This window comes from Geospiza fortis, unplaced genomic scaffold (assembly GCF_000277835.1).
Source record: "Geospiza fortis unplaced genomic scaffold, GeoFor_1.0 scaffold35, whole genome shotgun sequence".
Lineage (NCBI taxonomy): Eukaryota > Metazoa > Chordata > Aves > Passeriformes > Thraupidae > Geospiza > Geospiza fortis.
In genome coordinates this window covers 181445-202915 of record NW_005054453.1, presented here as the reverse complement: position 1 = coordinate 202915, position 21471 = coordinate 181445, and the positions used below count along the sequence as shown (strand labels likewise).

The 21471-nt window shown below is 42.9% G+C and overlaps 1 protein-coding gene across 1 annotated transcript; it reads left to right on the top strand.

Annotated features, from left to right (window-relative positions):
* The first annotated feature begins 1133 nt into the window (after positions 1-1133).
* Positions 1134-19211, top strand: SETD7 (SET domain containing 7, histone lysine methyltransferase). Its single transcript, XM_031062600.1, has 8 exons — positions 1134-1143; positions 1734-1863; positions 6048-6249; positions 9561-9750; positions 11360-11441; positions 12113-12230; positions 12524-12681; positions 13193-19211. Exons 1-8 carry the CDS (start codon positions 1134-1136, stop codon positions 13371-13373), a joined length of 1071 nt encoding a protein of 356 aa, XP_030918460.1. The 3' UTR covers positions 13374-19211.
* Positions 19212-21471: the final 2260 nt, after the last annotated feature.

Sequence of the window (21471 nt, the reverse complement as noted above, 5' to 3'; positions counted from 1 at the left end):
TATTGGTTATTAAATGTTTCACCATTAATAATAATTGGTTAAATTCAGCTAAAATTTATCTTTTCTACAAAAAGGGGTGTCCTGACAGAATGGGAGGGGAAAAAAGCCTTTTTTCTCTTTGGAAAGAGCAGTTTCTGTTTAAAGAGTTCCTCTTCAAAGTAATTAAAAGCCTTTAGGGATGAAGCTTTTTCCCTTCCACCTTTTGCTCCCTCTTTTTACTCGGTTATTTCTCTCGCTGTGAACTGATAATCAGTGCCTGATTGGATTTACTGGCTTCTTAAACTTTTAACTTTTAACCAGATTTCAGTCTGCTTTGGCCTAGGGACTTGAAGTGAGAGCACAGTCATGTGCAGGTGCCAGAGAAGCTTGGTGGAGCGTGCAAGGGAAGGGTGAGGGAGGGAATCCTGGCTCTCGGGCGAGTTCAGATTCCTCACTGTTATTTCTCCTCTACACTTTCCTAGGTGCATTTCCATACTCACTAAAGTGTGCCCGACTTGTTCCCTCTCTGGGCACCAGACTCAAGGTCTGGTAGTACTGAACTGCCTCTTTCTGCCTGCATTAGCCTGGGCTGTAAATCAGTCCACTCACACTGATGTTTGTTTCTGCCTTTCCATATTGGTGATGAACCTTTTCAGGTCAGGGCAAAGTTGGTCAGGGAAGAGCTTGACCCAAAGCCTGCAGAAGTGGATGCATACACTGTCTCTCGTCTCTAACAGGCTGTGTATGCATCACCAGGGGACTGGGGGAATCAGTTTTGCTAGAAGCATGGAAGAACATAAGTATAGGCTAGCTGTTATTTATTTTACAGTTTTCATGCACAATTCATACCTGATGAAATGTCACTGTGGGAGCTGTAGCACCCGTTCAGGTGTGTCCCTGTGCTGAGAGCAGCCCTGCTGAGCTCTGCAAACAGAGCTCACACAGCTAAACCAGGCAAAAACCATCGTTTGAAACACCTCTCTGTTGTTTTCCTTTGGCTTTGAAGAGGCAGCTAGAGATGCAGTAGGAGCCTTATTATGCTTTAACTTAGTAGAGTTGGCCATTTATATTCAATGAAGCACAAACCATGAAAGTGAGGATCCAAGTTGTCTCTGCTCTCCCTCTGTGCAACAGTGGTAACAGGGAAAACTGATATGGCTGGGGGTAGGTACAGGATATAAAGTGAACACATAGGAAAGGCACTAGAGAGCAGCATTTAAAATATTAAATACTACGTTGACTGACATATGGCAAGGGTGGAGCATTATGGATATTACATACTTTTATTTCTTTAAATTCCTGTGAATACAGCTGTATAGTGGCACACCCACATTGTCATAAGGCATATGTTTATCAAAAGAAAAAAATCGAACGTTTTCTTATCCTTTTCTCACCAATACATATTTCAGATACAGAATTTTTATACTTTTGAGGATGTATATTCACACAAGTTAGAATACTATAAACCTTGTTTCTTTCAGAAACCAGTTTTGCTTATTATTCTCTTCTCTATCCTGTCTCTCATCCATTTTCTTTTATCCTTATATTTTATTTTTATTTAAAGCTATGTGTAACACAAGTCAAAACTTCAGTTGTACAGAATGTCTGATCACTGCTCCTAACAGCAATGATCTGAATTACTGTTTTGTACTAGGGAGCTACTGCAATTCAAGTAGCTACCTAATGAGAGCAGATATAAAATCTTGCATAATAATTAGTGTGTTCTGTTGCTCTTTGTTTGGGTTTTATTTCAGGGCATCTAGATGACGATGGGCTGCCGCATGGATTCTGTACAGTAACCTACTCATCGACAGACAGATTTGAAGGAAATTTTGTGCACGGAGAAAAGAATGGCCGCGGCAAGTTCTTCTTTTTTGATGGAAGGTACACTCTGATTTTTCTTCTGTGCTCTTCCTTCTGCTTGTAGCGATGCAAAACTAATCTGCATTGATTTTAAACTTCTGAGTTTCCGGATAAGAGTCCTCGTTAAAAATTGTGGCTGAAAAGTTTGCTGCTGCTGTAGCCATTCCTGTGGCAGCTTTCTGTGTGATGAGGTGCCTGTAGTTGTTTCTTGGAGGAAGAATGCAGTGGTGTGAGCTCTTTTAGCACTGAAAAGTTATGAGCTGATTAGAAATCATAAGGAATGGGAGGTGGTCAGAATTATTGAAAACCATGCTGACAATGACTTGGACATCAAAGGTTGTTACTTCAGGTGGACTTGTTTGCCTTATAGAACTGCACAGAAAGTGCAACTGGGCCAGGAGCTCCCTGTGACAGCCCTCACACAGATATAGGACCTTGACAGTGAGGTTTGCCTTCTGCTTTGTCAAATTGTTTGTCAGTTAAAGGACTGAGTTCAATACAAGTTTGTTAGCAACTCTGGTTAATCCTCTGCAAGTTGCTTGTGGCATGATTTTTTGAAAGTAAGAAAACCCCCTATCATTTCCCTTCTTTTCACTGGGAATGGAGACAGTGAAATTGGGCTAGTCCATGCCTATACATGTGTTTTCTTCTCTGATCCTCATTATGAATACCTTGTAAGTCTTCCCCCCACCACCACTGCAGCATTCCTGTGTGCAGTTGCTCAGAACTTCCTCCGAGGGAGCAGCAAATGTATAAAATGACACGATTCTTCATGGTTTTGCAGCTGTTGGTGACGCTCTGAATAGCGGCTGTTGAACTGACAGTCGTGCTGGGTCTGCTCTCTTCCTGCTCAGCAAAATTCTGAGCAGGAGCAGAGGTATTGTGCTGTCTCAGTGAGTCAGCTCCTTGTCTGTACTTGCCTTTGCACTTGCTTCATACTGGGCATTGTGGGGTTTTTTCATGAGAAAGATAATATATTTATTCAGTTATGTAGAAAGGGATTAGGTCTCCAAGCTTGGATGAAGAAAAATCCTCACTGTTGTTGATTAAGGCCTTATTAAATCTTCTCTGAGTAACTGAAAATCAGTGCTGCCCAGCAGCTGAGTTCTCTGAAATAGTTTTGGTGTAAGTTGTTAGCATCTCTATGGACACATGTACATAATGTTTCTGTGCTGATGGATGATCTCAGCAGAGTAGCTGCTGGTTGTACACTCAGAGGAACTGACCCACTACTCTGTTTGTAGGCCTGCTTCTCCATGTAATCCAGGGTACAGGCAGCATTTAGTGGGAAGAGTCAGGTTGCTGCTGAGCCTTCTCTGTACTGTTTGAGTGTTGCCAACTCTTTTTTCTTTCTTTTTTTTCCTCTTTCAATTTTCATAACCCTTAAAAAGTAGAATAGCTGGCCACTGATAACTTCAGAAACTAGCAGAATGAAAATATGCAAAAATAGTCTGCAATGTGGTTTTGGAAAATGGGATGTTTTCATTAACTTTTACATATTTTAAGTTTGCTAAAGCAGCCTTAACTGAGCTAATTATTGAAGATGTCATTTATCTAACTACATCCAGCTTGCAAGGCTAAGTTGCTCTCTGGAATGGATGGTTCAGGAATCATGACATGTCGTAAGAATGACCTGGCATAAACCAGGACATGCTGTTTCCATTAAGTGTGCCATGGGCAGGGCTGAGTGCTCACGAAGATGAGCAGTAAGTATCAAGAATGTCCCTCAACAGCTCTCCCTTTGCAGAATGCTGTGCAGTAAGCTAGCTGTTCAGCACTCGTGGGTGTGTTTCCCTGGCAGGCTGCTGAGTAAAGGCTGACAGCTGTACTGCTGTTCTCTCTTGTTGGGGAGCAGCTGAGTCCTGTCAAATACAGGACCGGCTGCAGTGTCAGCATTCTCAGTTTTGAGTATTGGGGAATAGGACTGGCTGCCTGGCTGCCTTGTTTGGTAAAGGAAACTTCCCTTCACTGGAATAACTGGTCCCTTCCTGTTGATTGTTTAAGGGAATGGAAATGTGGTATGAAATATCAGTTGTTTCCTTCCCCTGCAAGAAAATGCAACAAATCACAGCATATTCTGTAAGAGAGAGAAGTTTGCCCTCTGGCATACTCCCTGTTTTGGATTGTGGACTAGAACTTTCCTTGGTGCCGGTGCTTCTGGAATGTATTTTGCAGAACTCCTTGCACTATAAAGGCAGGCATGAGAGCTGTGCTTGGCACAGAGCTGCAGCTGCCCTTCCTCCCTAATTGGAAACTCCGTAAACTGACATCTCCCAGAACACAGTAGAAAACTATTATTTTTAGGGAAAAAGTTTTCCATGTTCCCATACAGAGGGAGTGAGAGATAAATGGATCAGTCTCTATTGATATTAACTTAATCCCTGGAAGGAAATTGGAGTAAGTATTTCCTCCCCCAGTCCATATAATTGGTTTAATTGTTAGATAAGAAGTATCGTCCATCCCTTCAAGGCATAGTGGATAATGGGAAGATGGTACATCTGATCAGTCTTGACTGTGGTAGAATTTATGTTGTCAGAAGTACGATCATCTGAGAAGCAAACCAGAGAAATACAGGCTAGTTCAGGGTTTGTATTAAAAAGGTTTTGCTTATGGAAGACACAGAAGCTGTTTATTCATCTTTGTGCTGGTCAGGTCGTAGTTGCAATTATTGTGTCTGGCTGCAGACACCATACTTTGGGAACTTACAGTGAAGTGAGGAGCAGGGTGGAAATAGCTCAGAAACTCTGAACATCATAAGTGTTTCTGAACCTGACTTTTTAGGTGAGCTTGATGGACATAGACTTCTTTCTTAAGGTATCATCCTTTGATTTCCTTAGATGAGATGGATCTTTTGGTCACTGTTTGGAGCTTAATACAAAGAGAGAAAACATAAAAGTTTGAGTTACACTAAAATAAAATATATTCTTTCCAGGGCTGAAGCACTGTTGCAATTAGCAATGTTTTAACTTCGACTAGTGCAATTAAAGGTAACAAGACAGAATTCTTGACTACAAAAACTGAGGGTGGCTGCTTCTTTAAAAGAGTAATCCTACATGTGCATGCTGTGTGTGTTGTCACTACAATGGAATTAAAATCCAGTGATCTGTGATAAATTAGAGGGGAAAGTGGCATCATTTATAGTTAAGTGAGGGCACTGATGTCTGGTGGTTCCCTCATTGTCCCCTGTGCTGTAGTGCCATAGCTATCTGTGCAGCTCTGTAGCAACATGGATCAAGAAATCCATTTGACTAAAAAGTAAAATTATTTTCCTGCCCCTTGTTGTTTTGCATCTGGTGTGCACTGAGGCTTTTACTGTAATATATTTTCCCATGGAAACCTCATCCAGTTTGCCAAAGTTACATTAAAACAGAGCACAAAGCTTTAGAAGCAAGAAAATGAATTCTGAAAAAACATTTCTTCCACAACTCTTGCAAATCTGTGTGGTAAAACATGTAGAGTCATGTGCTCACAGACACTGTGTCAGCTTATACCTTAGACGTCTGCCTCTGAAAAAGAATTCTGCAGTGAAAATATGAGTATGCTGACAGCTGGCTGTTAGCTAAGTGTGCTGAAGTAAAAGCTAAACAGGTTGTGTTCCCTTATGTTAATCCTAGCATGAGAAGAAATATCTGAATAGATCCTCTTTTATGGTGATAGTAAAAACTGAAATGAAATGTTTCTTTGTTTAAATCCAAGTGCAGCACTGGTTCTGTTTGACAGGCTGTGTTTGATTTTAAGAGGAATACATGAAAAAGGGCTGCTTTTAGCAGGGCCTGTACGAATGGCTGCTGAGTGTATTGCTGGGCAGCTGATGCTGAACTGTGGCAGGTTGCAGTTCATTCCCTGTGTACAGCAGCTCACTTTCATCTCTCCAGAGACATGTCAGTGAAGGTCCACACATAGCACGGTAGAAAATCCTAATGTGAGAGTGGCCTGCTTGAGCAAGAATCCCTTCTTTGACCAGGAGTGTCCATTTGCTGACTATTCCAGCCTACAGAAATTGCCAAGCATGTGATTGAGATGAGTGATTCAGTGTCTGTGCAGCACACCCTGATGAAAGGGTGCTGTAAGTTGTTTTCTGCCTTTGGAGCTCCATAGAAACAAGTGTCTGGTTTTCACCTTGGTGTTCCAGTGCGTTGAGGCTTTGGCTTCACCCCTGAGAGGTGAACAGTTTTCCACTGCTGTTTTCTTTCTCTCTTCATCAGCACCCTGGAGGGATACTATGTTGATGATGCCCTGCAAGGCCAGGGAATCTACACCTACGAGGATGGAGTGGTCCTTCATGGCACCTATGTGGATGGAGAGCTGAACGGCCCAGCCCAGGAGTACGACAGTGATGGGCGGCTGATATTCAAAGGGCAGTACAAAGACAACATCCGGCATGGAATCTGCTGGATTTATTACCCGGTAAACCTGGCCACCTGCTCTTCTTATTGCAGAATTATGTACCTTTCTTTTTTCCTCAGCTGAAAGAAATACCCACCACGACCCAGCTGTCCAAAAATCAGCACACACAGATCTGGGTAAAAGATCTGGGCATTCTGATTTTGGATAATCCAACACAAAGTTAAAAGATACTGGTGTTGAACGTTTGCCCAGTAGATGAGATTCAGTGAGGCTCCAACATGCCCTCCACAATTTCATCTTTCAGGAAAGCCAGCCCCTTGGAAGTGCATTTATATATAATTTGTATGCAATGTCGAAATAGGATGTGTGATAATTTATGCATTATCTCTTTGGGAAGGCTGGAGTAATGATTTTGCCATTTTGTAGTGCTGGCTGCAGGTGAGGAGTGTGGAATCCATGCCAGTTATTGCAACCCACTGCTCTTATTAGAGTAAGGGGAGAGACTTTGTCTCCGTTTCTGCAGGATATTGTTGAGGTCCATGGTGGTGGTGGATGCAACCTTCCCCAAGAGCATCCTGCGTCAAGGGGTAGGAGCCAGGAGGGCACCAGCACAGACACAGACACACGGACAGACAGACACGCACAGCAGCTCGGCAGCGAAGACACGGGGGAAAGAGAGGGTGGAGGAGAGAGAGCATCAGGGATCCAGTGGTCTGAGGGCTCAGGGGTAGTACACAGGAAAGGGACCAATAGGGAATGCCAGGGTGGATGGGCAGGGTTACATAAACCCATGGGGTAACAGGGAAGGGAGAACTCTCTGGAACATGAACATGTAAGGGTAAAAGGGGTAGGGAAGGCCAACGGGCAGGACAGAACTGGGACAGATTAATACAGTGCTGCAGAGTGCCGTGGGGGAAGCTTCTTTCCTCACCCTGAACTCCGAGTAATGCCCTGAGCCTAGGGTGCGTCTCTCCAGGGCATCACTGTTGTTCTCTCCCTAGTGGGCTCATGGGCCTCCACAGGATATGGTGTGAAGACTGGCTTTGCCTAATACATCAGATGTAGCTAGTGTGGGAGCTGTGCCTCTCAGTAGAGCTGTGGACAAGTGATTTGCTAGTTAAACAAGCCAGTATTTTATCTTTCTGAATTTTGGTGTTCTTTTACAAACATGCTAGTTAAGACAGTGACTGTTGTATAGGTTTCAGGGAGTTTTTGATGCAAATTTTTAAAAAATATAATTCCTATTCAGCCTTACACAGTAGAGTTGAATCTTTCAATCTTACCTCATGCCAAGGAGGAGGTAACGTCTGCATGTAGTTCAGCTGCTGGTCAAAACCCAGTCTAATTCTGTGCTACATATGGCACAAGCTTTAGTTGCAGATTGATTTCTAAATGCTTACCAACACTGGCTGTTCATTTTATTTACTGGTTTTCACTATTGCCATTAAGCATGTATGGGGACAGCAAATTTGGTGTATGCTGCCAAAAGTTTTTCAGTCCTAGTGTATAAAATACACACAGCTGACCCTTCACTTCATGTATCTCCTGCTTCATCTTCTAGATGACAAAGTGTTGCTGTACCTTTTAGAAATGTTGATAATTAGAAGTTGATTATCATTATTGTCTTGCCAGACTAAAGAATGTGAGGTGTTCCAAAAAACTCCTTTGCTGTAGAATCAGTTGTTTTCTTGTGACTCTGTAAAGGGTGCTATGTGCACACTTCTTTTCCCAGACTTGAGGTTCAGTGTTCCCTAGTACAGCATGCTTGAAACTCTTTCATCCTTGGAGTTGAACAAAATGGTGTCTCTTTGAAATAGAGCTTGTGCACGGTGGTCTTGATATAAATCAAGATGGTGTTTGTTTCCACGGAACACCTGCTCGTCTTGCTCCAGGGTGGTATTTGGAGATGCTTCCTTGTCTTTTTTGAAATAAATTCTTGAAGTGGTGTCTAGGTTTGAAAGACAGGTGTCTGCAAAGGAAGGTGGGAACCTCCCTTGGAGTGGAAAACATGTGACCCCTTCCCTCTGAATTGTTATAACTTTGAAATTAAGGGGTTTTCAGGCAAAGATATGGGGAAGGGAATAACAGTTCTTTATTAGAATATATATATAAAAACAAGGCAGACCTGCAGCCCCATCAGCATGAGCAGCAGTGCAGGAGCAGAGCAGCTGCCCACATCTTTTATTCTCTTAAGTATCAGTGGTTATTGTTTTGTAGCAACAGATGGGACAAAATTGCACGAGAGAAAGATACAAAGGAAAAAATCCTACCCCCAACAAGTGGTTAGACCTGTGCTAATGTATGCATCTCATTTCTGCGGTTCTGGAAATAGATCTAACCTGACCTGCAGGCAAATCACAGGTGGCAAAGCCCAGGGCTGAAATGTGTAAACTTTGGAGAGGAAAAGTGTTGCTGTTGGTGCTTTCCATAAACAGTTGTTCTCACTGGTTACCACCTGACCTTGGGGGGCATTCTGGGAATCATTTCCCCTCAATAGGGTCGAGTTTGTAGAGGTACCATGTTAAAGGTAGTGTTACATCTTTTTTTCCTCCAGCACAATATCATAGTAATCAAACTTGGACATCTATGGGGCTTTGGTCCTTGTTTTGCACACTGTACGCATAAAACTTCCGCCAAGTGAAATTGAATATTTGTGTCACATGGAAGGAAAGACCTTGGGTTTTGGCTATTCCAAATGACATAGAAAATGGGTTTTATCCTAGCTGGAATGACTTCATCGAGCTTCTTCATGTGTCTGTTTCTCTCTCATTTTCTAATTTCACATCTGAACTTACTGGTGCATTTTTAAAAAGTTGGAGAAAACCCTTTTCATTTACTGAATGTTGCCTAGAAAATAGAATTCCCAGCAGCGTTAGTGAGTATAAAAGCAGACTTTTACTTGAAAGCTGTCAGGTACTCAGTATGGCAAAAACTGTACATGGTACAGTAAATTCACAATTTTCTAAGGTTCGTTGATTAGTGTAACTATCATGTATTGTCTGATTAAAAGGTTAGTTGATTAGGTAATAATTGCATGGGTTCCGCCCCACTGGAAGCAGTCCCCAGGCTTCTTTTGCCCCGCTTTTGTTATGTCAGGTCCAGAATCTTGTTGGAAAACAGAACGTCCTCGTAGTTGGTACTCTTCTTGGAGTAAGACTAAAGAACATTTTAGGAATGTGTTTAGGAGGTTAGCATATTGTTCCTAAATGTAGGGGAACAGGATAGGAAAAGTGATAGAAGCTACAGCCATGCAGCTGTAATCTACAAAGCTGCAAATGCATGAAAAATATAAAAAGCTAAAAATCTTGGGCATCAAGGATAGTAAAGTATAATTAAATACTTTGCCTTTTCTTTCTTGCCTGTGCTCTCAGGATGGAGGCAGCCTTGTGGGAGAAGTGAATGAAGATGGGGAGATGACTGGAGAGAAAATAGCCTATGTGTATCCTGATGGAAAGACTGCATATTCTGGAAGGTTCATAGATGGAGAAATGATAGAAGCAAAACTGGCAACTCTGACAGCTGTTGAGGATGGGAAACCTCAATTTGAAGTAGTTCCAGGCAGTAAGTTCCGCTAACACAAACTTGTATTCCTGCTACCAGCCCTTTGCTGCAGACAGCTTGGTTCCTGTGATGTTCCTCACTGGACACTGCTGTGATGACACAGGCTGTTAGTGAGGGGCCCTTTCTCCAAGTCATAGAGGAAGATGGTCTTTGTCCTGGAAACAGATGGGGAATGCCCCCTGTGTGGTCCTGCCCAAGTGCATTTCATAGCCCTTCTCTCACTCCTGTGCTCATGGGCACAGTCCTGCTTGTCACACATCCCAGTACCCTCTGTACCAGATGGAAACCCTGCTCCATTCACCCTGGTAATGGTGCTACAGTATTTCTTGCAACAAAATAACTGCGGGAGGAGAGTTTGTAGCTGTCAGCTGGGTTTGTGCAAGTCAGTGTTTGTACTGTGAATGTTCTGGCACCTGCGTTGCTGGGCTGAGACTGGAATCAGTGAACCAGATTCAGTCGTTGTGTAATGGTCTGATTCACCAGCACCCTTCTGTGTGTCTGGTCCTGCATTCAGTCGTTGTGTAATGGTCTGATTCTGTGTGTCTGGTCCTGGTGACAGAAAATGGCTGTGAAGTGCACAGGGGTAGGGTGGGGCCTTCTCCACCTGCTTGAACCTATAGTTCTGGGGTGGGTTTGTTGTTCCGAGGTGTTTGTGATGTTTGGAGGAGTGTGGGTTAAGCTGCAGTAACGAGCAGGGACTTGCTAATGCATTTATTGCTCTGCCACCAAAAAGTGTCTCACTTGACAGGAAATAGGCACATAAAGCTCAGTGAAAAGGTATTGACAAGCAAATGCATGGGAGTTTATTTTCTCTCAGTTGTGATAGCAAGTCAGAATTTAACTTAAAACTTAATTTGTGGGAGGGTATGGTTGTGCTTTGTAGACAGGATGAAGTTGCACTCAGGAGGAAGTTGCCTTCAGCCAGAACAGATCCTGGACACCAGGGGCAAAGGCCTTATATCAGACTTTGTACTGTTCTGTTCTGTGGGGTGTTTTCCCCATCTTATTTTCACATTCTTCTTAATCTATGTCCAAGATAGTCCTCTGGCATTGAGGATAAGGATTTAAGAGTATAATTACAGCTGTACCACTAAGTTGCTTATTAATGACAAAAAATAGAGGACTGTAGCAAGGGTGCTTTCTGATTACTAAATGTTATCTTCTGGCTGAAGTCTCTTCAGGATCTGGGCTAAAAAATATTTCATATTTGAAGTAATCAAGTTTTTGTGGGTTTTTGGGGATTTTTAAATGAGCTGTTGAATATATCATTTTAAGTTTTGTTTTACTTTAAAATTATATTTAGAGACACTAGGAGGGTCAGTTTTGGAGGAGTATCCAGTCCTCCTCTACAAGTTGGTAGTTTGAAGAACATATTTATCATCTTTTTGTATTACTCTAGAATGTTGAAGGTAAAAACATAATCAAGAAGCAGGATCTCATTTAAGGCTTTTTACAGGTGTAGTTCTGTTTAATACCTTTTTTTGGAAGTGTAGCATTTTTTACAGCCTTTAAAATTTAATTTTTCAATGTCTTGATTAAGTTAAGGATTGCATACTCTCAGTACTGCCAATTAGTTCATTTCCTTCATTGATGTCTGATTTTTTTTTAGGCCCAGTGTACAGTTTTGACAAATCCACTTCATCCTGCATTTCTACAAATGCCCTTCTTCCTGATCCTTATGAATCAGAGAGGTAAATGTTTTTCTTCTCCCCATATTTCTTTACTGTTACCTATTTGGAGTCCAATTTTGCAAACCTTTTCTCATCTAAAACTTAAAGGATGTGTAAAGGTTTTTAAAATGGAAGCCCTGTGTGTACCTCAAAAAGCACTGTAGGTGCTTTCTGATACTCTGAAATATCTAAATAAGTGATTAGTAAAACTCTTGCTTCAATTTGCATTGAGTACTTGAAGATGTGGTGCATCACCTTGAGAACTCCTGCTTCTCAGTGCATGTACATACCAGCAACCCCAGCTTGGTGGGGACTTTTGGGGTTCTGATATGTTACTGAGGGTGTTCCTGAATTGAAGCCGTCATTGTGGAGTAATAGTGGATTGGCACTTCAAAAAAAAAATAAAAGTTTTCCAAGTCAGCCCAAACTTTCCACCAAATCTCAGTTTTGACAAAATAGAGAGAACATATGGAAGAAAGAACATATGAAAGAGAGGAAGGAAAGGAGTTCCATAAAGAGGTTGTAGTATAATAATAATAATAATAATAATAATGATTATGATGTTTTGGGTTTGTTATTGTTATTAGCTTTATTGTTATACTGAAGTATTGGGCTTTATCCCAGTAGTGTTGTACTTCTTGAAAATTAAAACTGCAGCCAGTCACCGATTCCGTGCCCTGTTCCTCTTGTAGGGTGTATGTGGATGTCTCTCTCATTTCCAGTGCTGGAGAAGGATTGTTTTCAAAAATAGCAGCAGAAGCCAGTACAGTGATGTCCTTCTATAACGGAGTGCGAATTACACACCAGGAGGTAAAGAAAAGAAAAAAGTCAGTCTGAATTTTCATTGCTCCTCCTGAAATTTTCTTTTCATAGTAGGATCTAACACCTACTGCCTTCCCACCCTAGATTTAACATGATGGAGTTTATTTGAAAGAAAGTGCATGCTGGCCTATGTATAGATTTAAAAAGTGTGTGTTGTTCTTTTCAATGACGTACGCCCATGAAAAGCTTTATTTGCATATATTTTGAATGTTGGTCTTCAAACTGCTGACAAAGTTGACCCCTCCTACACACAGACATTGGATTTTTACCTTGCAAACTAGGTAGACAGCAGAGACTGGGCCCTCAATGGAAATACAATATCCCTGGATGATGAAACAGTCATAGACGTGCCAGAGCCCTACAACCACGCTGCCAAGTACTGTGCCTCACTGGGGCACAAGGCCAACCATTCCTTCACTCCTAACTGCACCTATGAGCCGTAAGTACAGCCCTGAGTTTTAGGGTGGGAGCTGCAGCCTGCCTCTCTGGGCTCACAGGGGGTCCCTGGGCAGCTGCATGAGGAGCAGTGCGGGGCTGGGAGTAAAGAGTTGAGGCACTGAAGGAGTTCCTGCTCACCTCAGCTGAGCTGGAAATGGGCTGGCATGATGGTGCTTGATGTCTGTTGGGACTTACCATGGAGGATCTCAAAGTTTGCAACTTGTTCATTTTGCCATGAACTTTGAGTTGCTTCTGGATTGTAAAATGCATCATCACAGCTCTCTAAATCCTAGTTTGGCTAGAACCATGCTATATTTGCTGCACTGCCAATGCTTTGATAAATCAATATTTTTGCTCATATTCTTAAATATTTAAGAGGTTGACTCAAGTCTGCTAATTCAATATCAGATTATGCAGTATTGCTCTGAAGTGAGTGAATTCTGGAACTGTTCAAGGGGCTGGCAGAGTATGGGAATTGACAGCTGAGCCTAGCAAAAATGTTTTTTCCCTAGGTTTGTTCATCCTCGTTTTGGGCCCATCAAGTGTATCCGTACCATCAGGGCTGTGGAGAAGGATGAGGAGTTGACAGTGGCTTATGGGTATGATCACAGCCCTGTGGGGCAGAATGGGCCTGAAGCACCAGAGTGGTACCAGCTGGAACTGAAGGCTTTCCAGGCTGCCCAGCAAAAGTGACGTGGGAGCACCTTCTCCATTCAGCAAACTGAAACAGAAACTTGGATCTATGCACTACCTTTATACTGAAAACTGGACAACCAGGGATTGTTCATGCTGTTGCATCATAACCTTGCATTCTGTGTTAAGAGATAAGTTCCTTGGATACTAACTAGGTTTGACTGTGTTACTCATAGCAGATTTAAAAATTAGCTAGCATTGCACCAGTCTTATCTGAAGAAATTATTTAATATTCTATACAAGATGTGGTATTCTTTGGTAGCTTCTGCTTTTGCACCATATGCAAAGATGCCAAAAGACTAGAAAGAAACTAAAATGGGTGTATTGTTCACTTTTAGTCGGCAGACTTAGTGTTGCTCTCTACCTGCCTAGGCATTATCGTGCAACTGCATTTTGCATATATGCCACTTGTGATGATAACAGTAATATTTTGATATTCTCTAATAGTAGCATAATTTTGCCTTTTTAAATCTTTGACCTGAATCTTGCAATAGAGCAGTTTATTTATTAGCATATAGGAGGCTGGGTTTTAACTCCCCTTTCCTCTTGTCTGAACGTTGTTCTTTCTACAAATCCTCTTTTGCAGGAGAAAATCCTTTCTAATTAGTGGAAAGGCTTGTGTGTGTATGTGAGAGTGCTGTGTGTTGGTCTCTGTGGCTCTCTAAATAGCATAGCAACATGTCTAAACCTAATATTTATCTAGCCTGTACGGCTGGCTTATGTTATTTAATTTATTATTATGACATGCAAATGAAGCTGTTCTTTGCATGAAGATTTTGTGAAAAGGAGAAAACAGACTTGCTGTTGAAAGACTTCCAGAAGTACATGTTCTGGATGGCAAGCACATGACTTGCACCCGTGTTCATGAGTTGGTTTGTGTATTTTCACCTGTTCAAGTGGCCAGTTCTCAAGGCAAAAGATGCTTGGATCTCCATGGATTCTCTGAAAGGAGGTGCATGTATCTGGGGGCAGGCTGTAGTCCTTGGTGAAGGAGAGCTGTGTCTTTTCACTTGATGTTCACTTGATGGAACAACATAGCCTTATAGCATTTCTTAGTAGTTCTGGTTTATGACACAGTGAATTAATGTAATATGAGGTATCAAAAGAAGATTATTTTTTTTAAGAAAAGATATTAAAAGATTGTTTTTGAAAGACAAACAATGAATGTAAAAACATCACTCAATGCTCATATTTATAAACAGCAGTCAATCCATAGCTTTGTTGCAGCCAGCAGTGGGGGCTTGTGAATATTCATCTGCAGGGCTATGTTCTGGGGTTTTTCAGGGGTAGGGAAATTCTGTTTTTTTCAGATACAGTACCGGTCTTGCCTAATGCTGTATAAGAGAGAAATCATGCATTGTCTTGATCTGTATACTGGAGTCTTTCTGGGACTCTGATGGTCTCTTTTGGGTTTAGCAGCTTAGGACAAACTCAAATGCATTTGCAACACTTTCTTTAAATGTTTGTAGTTTTAAAAAGTTTGTATATATGTAACATAAATGATTTGAGAATCAGACCTACCTTTCTCTTGCAACACATTTTGGTTCTTGCTTGAACTGTTGGAGGCATCTGGCTGTCTGGGGAGCTGGGCAGGGAGAGTGTGTTGGGTCTCTGCAGGTAGAAGGATGAGGCTGCTGTTAAGTGCAGTCCGAGAATCCTTGCTTTGGTACCTGAGGAAAGTTAGGAATTACTCATAAAAGCCTGGGCTTTTAGTCCCTGTGGCTTCTCTCAAACATTTTGCATCTCCTCCTCATTTCAGTTTGCACAGAAGTTGCTCTGTGCATGTGCTGAGGCGGGGGACAGGCAGGCTCAGGGTATTGTGACACTCTTTCAGCAGCGATCTGCACATGAGCTGTGACACCTCCCATCTCCCTGTGCTGGACACTCGGGTCACAGCTCCACATCTCATCCACGGCAGAGGTGACCGGTCAGGGACTCGCCTGAGTGTGCAGAGACACAGCCAGCCTCACAGGTGATGGAGAGCTGGCAAAGGTCAGTCAGCTGCTCAGCTTCACGAAATGATTCTCAAAGAGAAATATGCATGACTTCATCTATCCCTGCCTGCCCATGGATCATTGCTTTAGGTCATCAGCCTCTTGCAGGAAAGCCTCTGGTAGGGAGCTCTTACGTGTATCTTGGGAGTTATTGCGCCAGGATCATGAAGTTTGCAAAGCTGAGGCTTGAGTTTAGGTGCAGGAAAGAGCAGAGGGAAGGTGTGACTGAACCCTGCTGGGACAGGATGGTAACTCTTCCACAATCTTGATAGCCTGCTTTGGACTGCTGGCCTCTCTGTGCTCACTGGGGAATTGTGTTTAAAATGTTCTGATCTCTAGAGCTCCTTTGCCTTCATTTCTGATCAGTCTCTGATTCCTCTGCTAATCTCCTGTGTGGAGTTGCTTATGTTTTAATAGATTTGTCAGTCTTCATATTGCCTGATTTTGAGATAAATAGAATATAGGTGCTCTTTGTGCATCAGGCTTGAAGATTGTATCCTAAAATAGGGAATTCTAGGGAAAAAAAAGGCACTGAGGTGTCCTGTGTCTTCTCAAAACATTTGGTGAGAGTCAAGCAGATTCTTTTGTACATGTGTGTAGCCTGGTAGGTAGCGTGCCACAGCTGTGGCTGTTGTCTCTGTTATCTCTGCTGTCCTTCTCGGCTCTGTAAAATCTGTTGGTTCTTCTATAGCTCCCTTCTTCAGCGACCAACCTTCTATAAAAGTTGTGATTACAGAGCTGCTTTGGCTTGATTCAGGACCAAGCCTTTTAACTCTTCTTTGTTTTCTCTCTCTTCCTGGTCTGTTAGCGTGGAGATGGCTTTTGCCACTGGGTGGTGAAAGAGCTCAGTGTGTCCCTCAGAGGTGTGAGCTGGCATCCCCTGGTTCAAACACAGGTTAGTTACAGAACTCCAAATAATGCCTTAACTTGGTCAGTGCGTTGCAGCTCATTTTCTGGGGCTCACAGAGAGCAAGACCAGCTTCACCAAGCTCCTCATTGGTAGTGTGATGACATCCATAGACAAAGACCCACACCCAGCCATGGTTTTCATTTGGGGCAGAGGAAGTATCACCTTGCACAGCAATCTTCCTGGGTCTGTAGGATGCAGCTGACTACTGGTGAATATGCAATAAGTAAAAAAGCTCCACTTTTTAGCGTCTGGCCAAAGACCTTTCCTGTTGGTACTGAACTGGGAGGAGAGCTGGTGGCTGTCAGCTGAGCCTGAGTGAGCATCTGGCTCTCGGGATACCCACTGGGAATAAAGAATAGCATAGGAAAACCTGGAATTGCTGCATTTTTCAGGTACAGATCAGTTCCCAAAATCTGCCTTTGGTCTGCAGTGCTGAACATGGCTTCTCCGTGATGGGAGGGTTACTTGAGCTCTTTTATGAGAAGTCTGTGTCATGCTGTATTAGAGGCTGCTGATTGTCTCTTAAAAAATAAAATCTGCAGTGGATCTTCCTGTGATGGCAGCACAGGGCTTTGCCACCAAGAATACAGAGGCTTTGTTTTCTGGAAGTGGCTACTCTTGGAGATGAGAGCCAGAAAAGTTGCAGCTCAGAGCTGCCTGCTCCTGGGGTCACTCCACTGGATAAGAAGGAAGGGAAAGGGCTTAGGCCATGGAGGGGATGTCTGAAGTTGAGTCTTGTGCTATAATTTTACATTTGGGGATCCTGAGTTTCTTTTAACAAACCTGAAAAGGCTTTTTATTCCCTTTTTTAAAAAATAGTAATTATAAAAAACTTACCCTACATAAATACCCATAAATTTTGACTGCTGAAAAAGTCAAAGGAGATACATGGAAATGGCTTTCCAGCTGTGAGAGTTTTTTGACTTTTTCTACAGTTGCCATGATACCTCCTAGTATCTCCTAGGATGGCCCATGCTTTTAATCAGGTGAAGCTCCTGGGGAGGTTTTGGGAGGCCATGGGGTGAGGCTGCATGTTTTGGGAGTGACTTGGCACAGCCTTTCCAGATGTGGAAGTGTTGCACACAGATGGCAGCGAGTTTTTTCCTGGGGGTCTTGTAGCATGTTGCTAGAAGCTGGAAGCAACATGCTACAAGAAGCAAGAGCTCTGTCAGGGGTTTCTCACCCTCTGTCGGGCACTGGAGGAGCAGAGTAGCCAACACATCCCATCTGCTAAGAGAAACTCACAAATTACCGAAATTGACCCTTTTTTGTTTCCTTCCCAGCTGTCTGCCCTTGTCCTCCAGTCAAACCAGCGCTCACCACTTGGGTTGTGCCAGAGGTGCAGCAGGGTTGCTTCTGTCCCAGAGACCTCTGTGACCTGTGTCCTTTCACTCAGTTTGATGGTCTTTAGGGAAATGCTGCTTTTGTGATGAGGTAACACTACACAGAGCCAAGTATCTGCTGCTTTGTTCTCCTGTGGCCCAGCAGAATTGCTGGAGCTGTGGGTGCTGAGGGCTTCACCTCCAAGCACTTAAAAAAACCAAATTGCTTTGGACACAGTGATACTGAAGTATCTTCTTATATGCTGGGGTGCTGCCTGTTCCTCACTTCCACTGCACTGCTGTGTGCCAAGGGCATCCAAGCAAGGAAAGCAGGTGGGAGCAGCTTCATCTGCAAGTGGAAATGAGCTTCACCTGCAGTGAACTTGTTCCTTATGCTTCATGTAATGGAATCATGAGAACTGTATTTTTGGACAAAGTATTTCTAAGCAGTCTTATAAGGGATTTTTTTTTAAGGAAAAGAAAAGGTGCAAGATTAAGTGCATGTTTACTTGTCCCAGATCAAAGGTTTTGAACAGTAAGGTCACTCTGTCTTGAGTGGACCCTGCTCTGTCTTTGGGCAGTAGAACTTCCTGCCCTTTTTTCTCTTTACCATTTTACTGTAATTCTTTTTTCCCCTAGGAGAAATATCTGTACAAAAATTATAAGCAATTAAAAGTTCAAGCCATAAAATCATGAGTGTGGGAAGACCCGCTTCACAAGTTTTAACATTTGTATGTAAAATGATGTTTGTATGAAATATTTTCACGGTAGAAAGACTATTTAAACAAAAAAGTTCCCGTAAGATCTAAACCAGATTTAAAGGGATGTCTTTTTGTAAGATGCAAGTGTAATTGAATACCAGTAAGTAGATAATTTTTTTTAGGGAAGATGCAACAAATGATCCTTAAAATTACAAATGGTGGTTTCTGCTGTTTGGGGAGGTATTTATGCAGCATTACATGCAGCCGCCATAAATAATTGCAGTAGCAAGGCTAGTCACGTTTTCAGGACGTACCTCTCAGCTTGTCTCTTCATGATACCCTACAAACAACCCATCCCTCCTTCCTGTAGATTCCCTTCTAGAAAACTTTTCCTACTGCAGCTGTAACCAGTTTAACTCTGAGCTAAGAACCAGACTAAAATTGTGTATTACTTAACAGTTTCTGCTGGGCCTTCTGCTATTTTAATACTCTCTAGCCCATAATTACTGGGTGTCTCTGTTCTGAAGAACTAAGTGCTAAAGAATAATCTTTGGGGTAAGCTTGTACATGTGTTAACAGTTAACCCCGGAGTATTCAACTTGTGTACAGTACTTGATAGGTGTTTTATGACATTTGTACTCGAACTATGAGCCTTACTGAACACCTGTAAGTTTATTCATGACTTTTAAAAAATGGATAACTACAAGAAAGATGTTTACATGAATGATGTTTGCCCTTCCTTTCATGTTATGAATGGGGTTTTTATAGTGTGTTTGGGCGTATGTGCAAGGAAGCAAGAGAGGTGTTTCTGGGGAAAAACAGACTTGACAAACATTTGTAATAAGTGAATTTTAAAGATTGCTTTAATTGCGCTATGAAGGCAATGCAAAAATAAAATATTCAACAGAAAACTATTGTCTCTCCTTGTTATTTGTGTGTCACAGTTTTGGGCGTCCTCTGACCTCTCGCCCTTCCTTGTGTCCTGTGTGACCACAGTTTTTGCTGATGCACAGGAGCAGGATTTCACACAGTTACACACATCTAGGCCACATTATGTAAGTAGTGAATGAACACCTGACACCTCTTGTTGGTTTTTTCTGTCACCTCTGCTGCTTTTCTTACTCCTCTTTCTCTATGCACATAACATGGGCTTCAGCTGTATTGTGGTATGGAAGAACATCCCACCCAAGGTGTCATTACCTGTTGTTTTAACCTGTGGTGTGTTTTCCTCTGCCTCCTAATTCCATGTACACATCCTGCTGGGTGAGTGGTTCTCAGGTTTCTGTGGTTGAGGTATTAGAAAGTCTTTTTTCCCAGCCCCGCGACCAAAGAAAGTCAAGATTCGTCAGTTCTGCTTTTCAAGGTTGTTTATTTTCTCTTATCTATACATTCTTTTTCTACCTGCTGAGATCTGTCCAGCAGGTCAGGTTGTGGCACAGCCACTGCCCTTGGGGTGGTGTTAGCTTTTTATACTAAGAACTACATGTACTTTATTTACAATAATTTTCCAATACCTATCACAGTCTGTCTCTACTCTAAACCAATCCAAAAGTGCCACCATCACAGCAGAAGATGGAGGACAAGAAGAAGGAGAAGGACAGGACGTGCCCAGATTCCTCCATCTTGCCTCTTGAATGCCCATTCTAAAACCCCAAAATTCTACTTTTTCACCCTGTGACAAATTAACTATTATTCTACCCAAACTCTTGTGGATTGTAAATCTTCACACAAAGTTGTTTCCATGGGTTAAAATGGAAGGCACAGGTGTTTTTGACTCCGTGCCAAGGTCTCTGAGCCCCTTGAATCACCCAGGGCAGCCAGAGGAATGTCCTGGGTCCCGACAAGTGGTGAGGAAGGGGGCAGCGCTTCCAGTGCCTGCCCTGCCTTCCCCTCCTCTGTGATCACAACTGGCTGAGGCAGCCGAGCCTCTCCTGCCTGTGCTGGGTGTCGGTGTGCAAAGACTGTGCCCTCCCCTCTCTGCAAGGATGCAGAAGTGACGCTGCCACTCGAACCTTCGCAGTCATATCAGGCTGCGAGGGCGATGGGTGCTCGGTGTGTGTTTGCAAGCTGTGTGGAACATGACACTGGGATTGTGGATGGTGCCACGTGCTGGCTTCAGCCAGCCTGGCTCTGTTCCAGTCTTGCCCTGGTGTAGTAACCCAGCACACTGTGGAGGTGCAGTGGGTTCATTTAAAGAAACTACAGCTGACCTGTGAGCTGATTTCTAAAAAATGTTTCAGGGATAGGTTTTAGTGGTGTGATTGTTAGGATTTGGCTGGAGGTGCTTGGGGGGATGTTAGAATCATAGAATTGTTGAATCATCGAGGATGGGAGAGACATTCAAGGTTAACCAGGCCAACCATCCACCTCCCACTACCCCCGTAACCCCTAAACTACATCACCCAGATGCCTCTTGAACACCTCCAGGGATCATGACTCCACTGCCTCCCTGGAAAACCTATTCCAACACCTAACTGCCCCAACGGTGAAAATTTTTTCTAATATCTAATCTGAATTTTCCCTGTCTCAGTTTAAGGCCATTTCCTCTGGTCCTCTCACTGCAGACACAGCAGGACAGACTGATGCCCTGATTTATTATTTTATGATATATATTACATTAAAACTATACTAAAAGAATTGAAGAAAGGATTTCATCAGAAGGCTAGCTAAGAATAGAATAGGAAGGAATGATAACAAAGGTTTGGGGCTCGGATTCTCTGTCCGAGCCAGCTGGGCTGTGATTGTCTGTTAATTAAAAACAACCAACATGGGCCAATCACAGATCCACCTGTTGCATTCCACAGCAGCAGATAATCAGTGTTTATATTTTGTTCCTGAGGCCTCTCAGCTTCTCAGGAGGAAAAGTCCTAAGGAAAGGATTTTTCATAAAAGATGTCTGCGACACCTAGAGATCATCTAGTTCCGCTCCCTGACCTTCTACTAGACCAGGTTACCCAAAACCCCATCCAGCCTGGCCTTCAGCACTTTCAGGGATGTTGCATCCAACAGGACCTCTGAGCAACCTGTGCCACCTTCCCCAGCTCACAGCATCGCAAATGCGCATGGTGTGAAGCAGCACTTACAGCGGCAGGGGGGAAATAAAGAGACAAACAAGGCTCAGTCGCTGTGGAGCAGGGACGGGAGGAAGGCCCAGTCCCGGCAGCCTGAGGG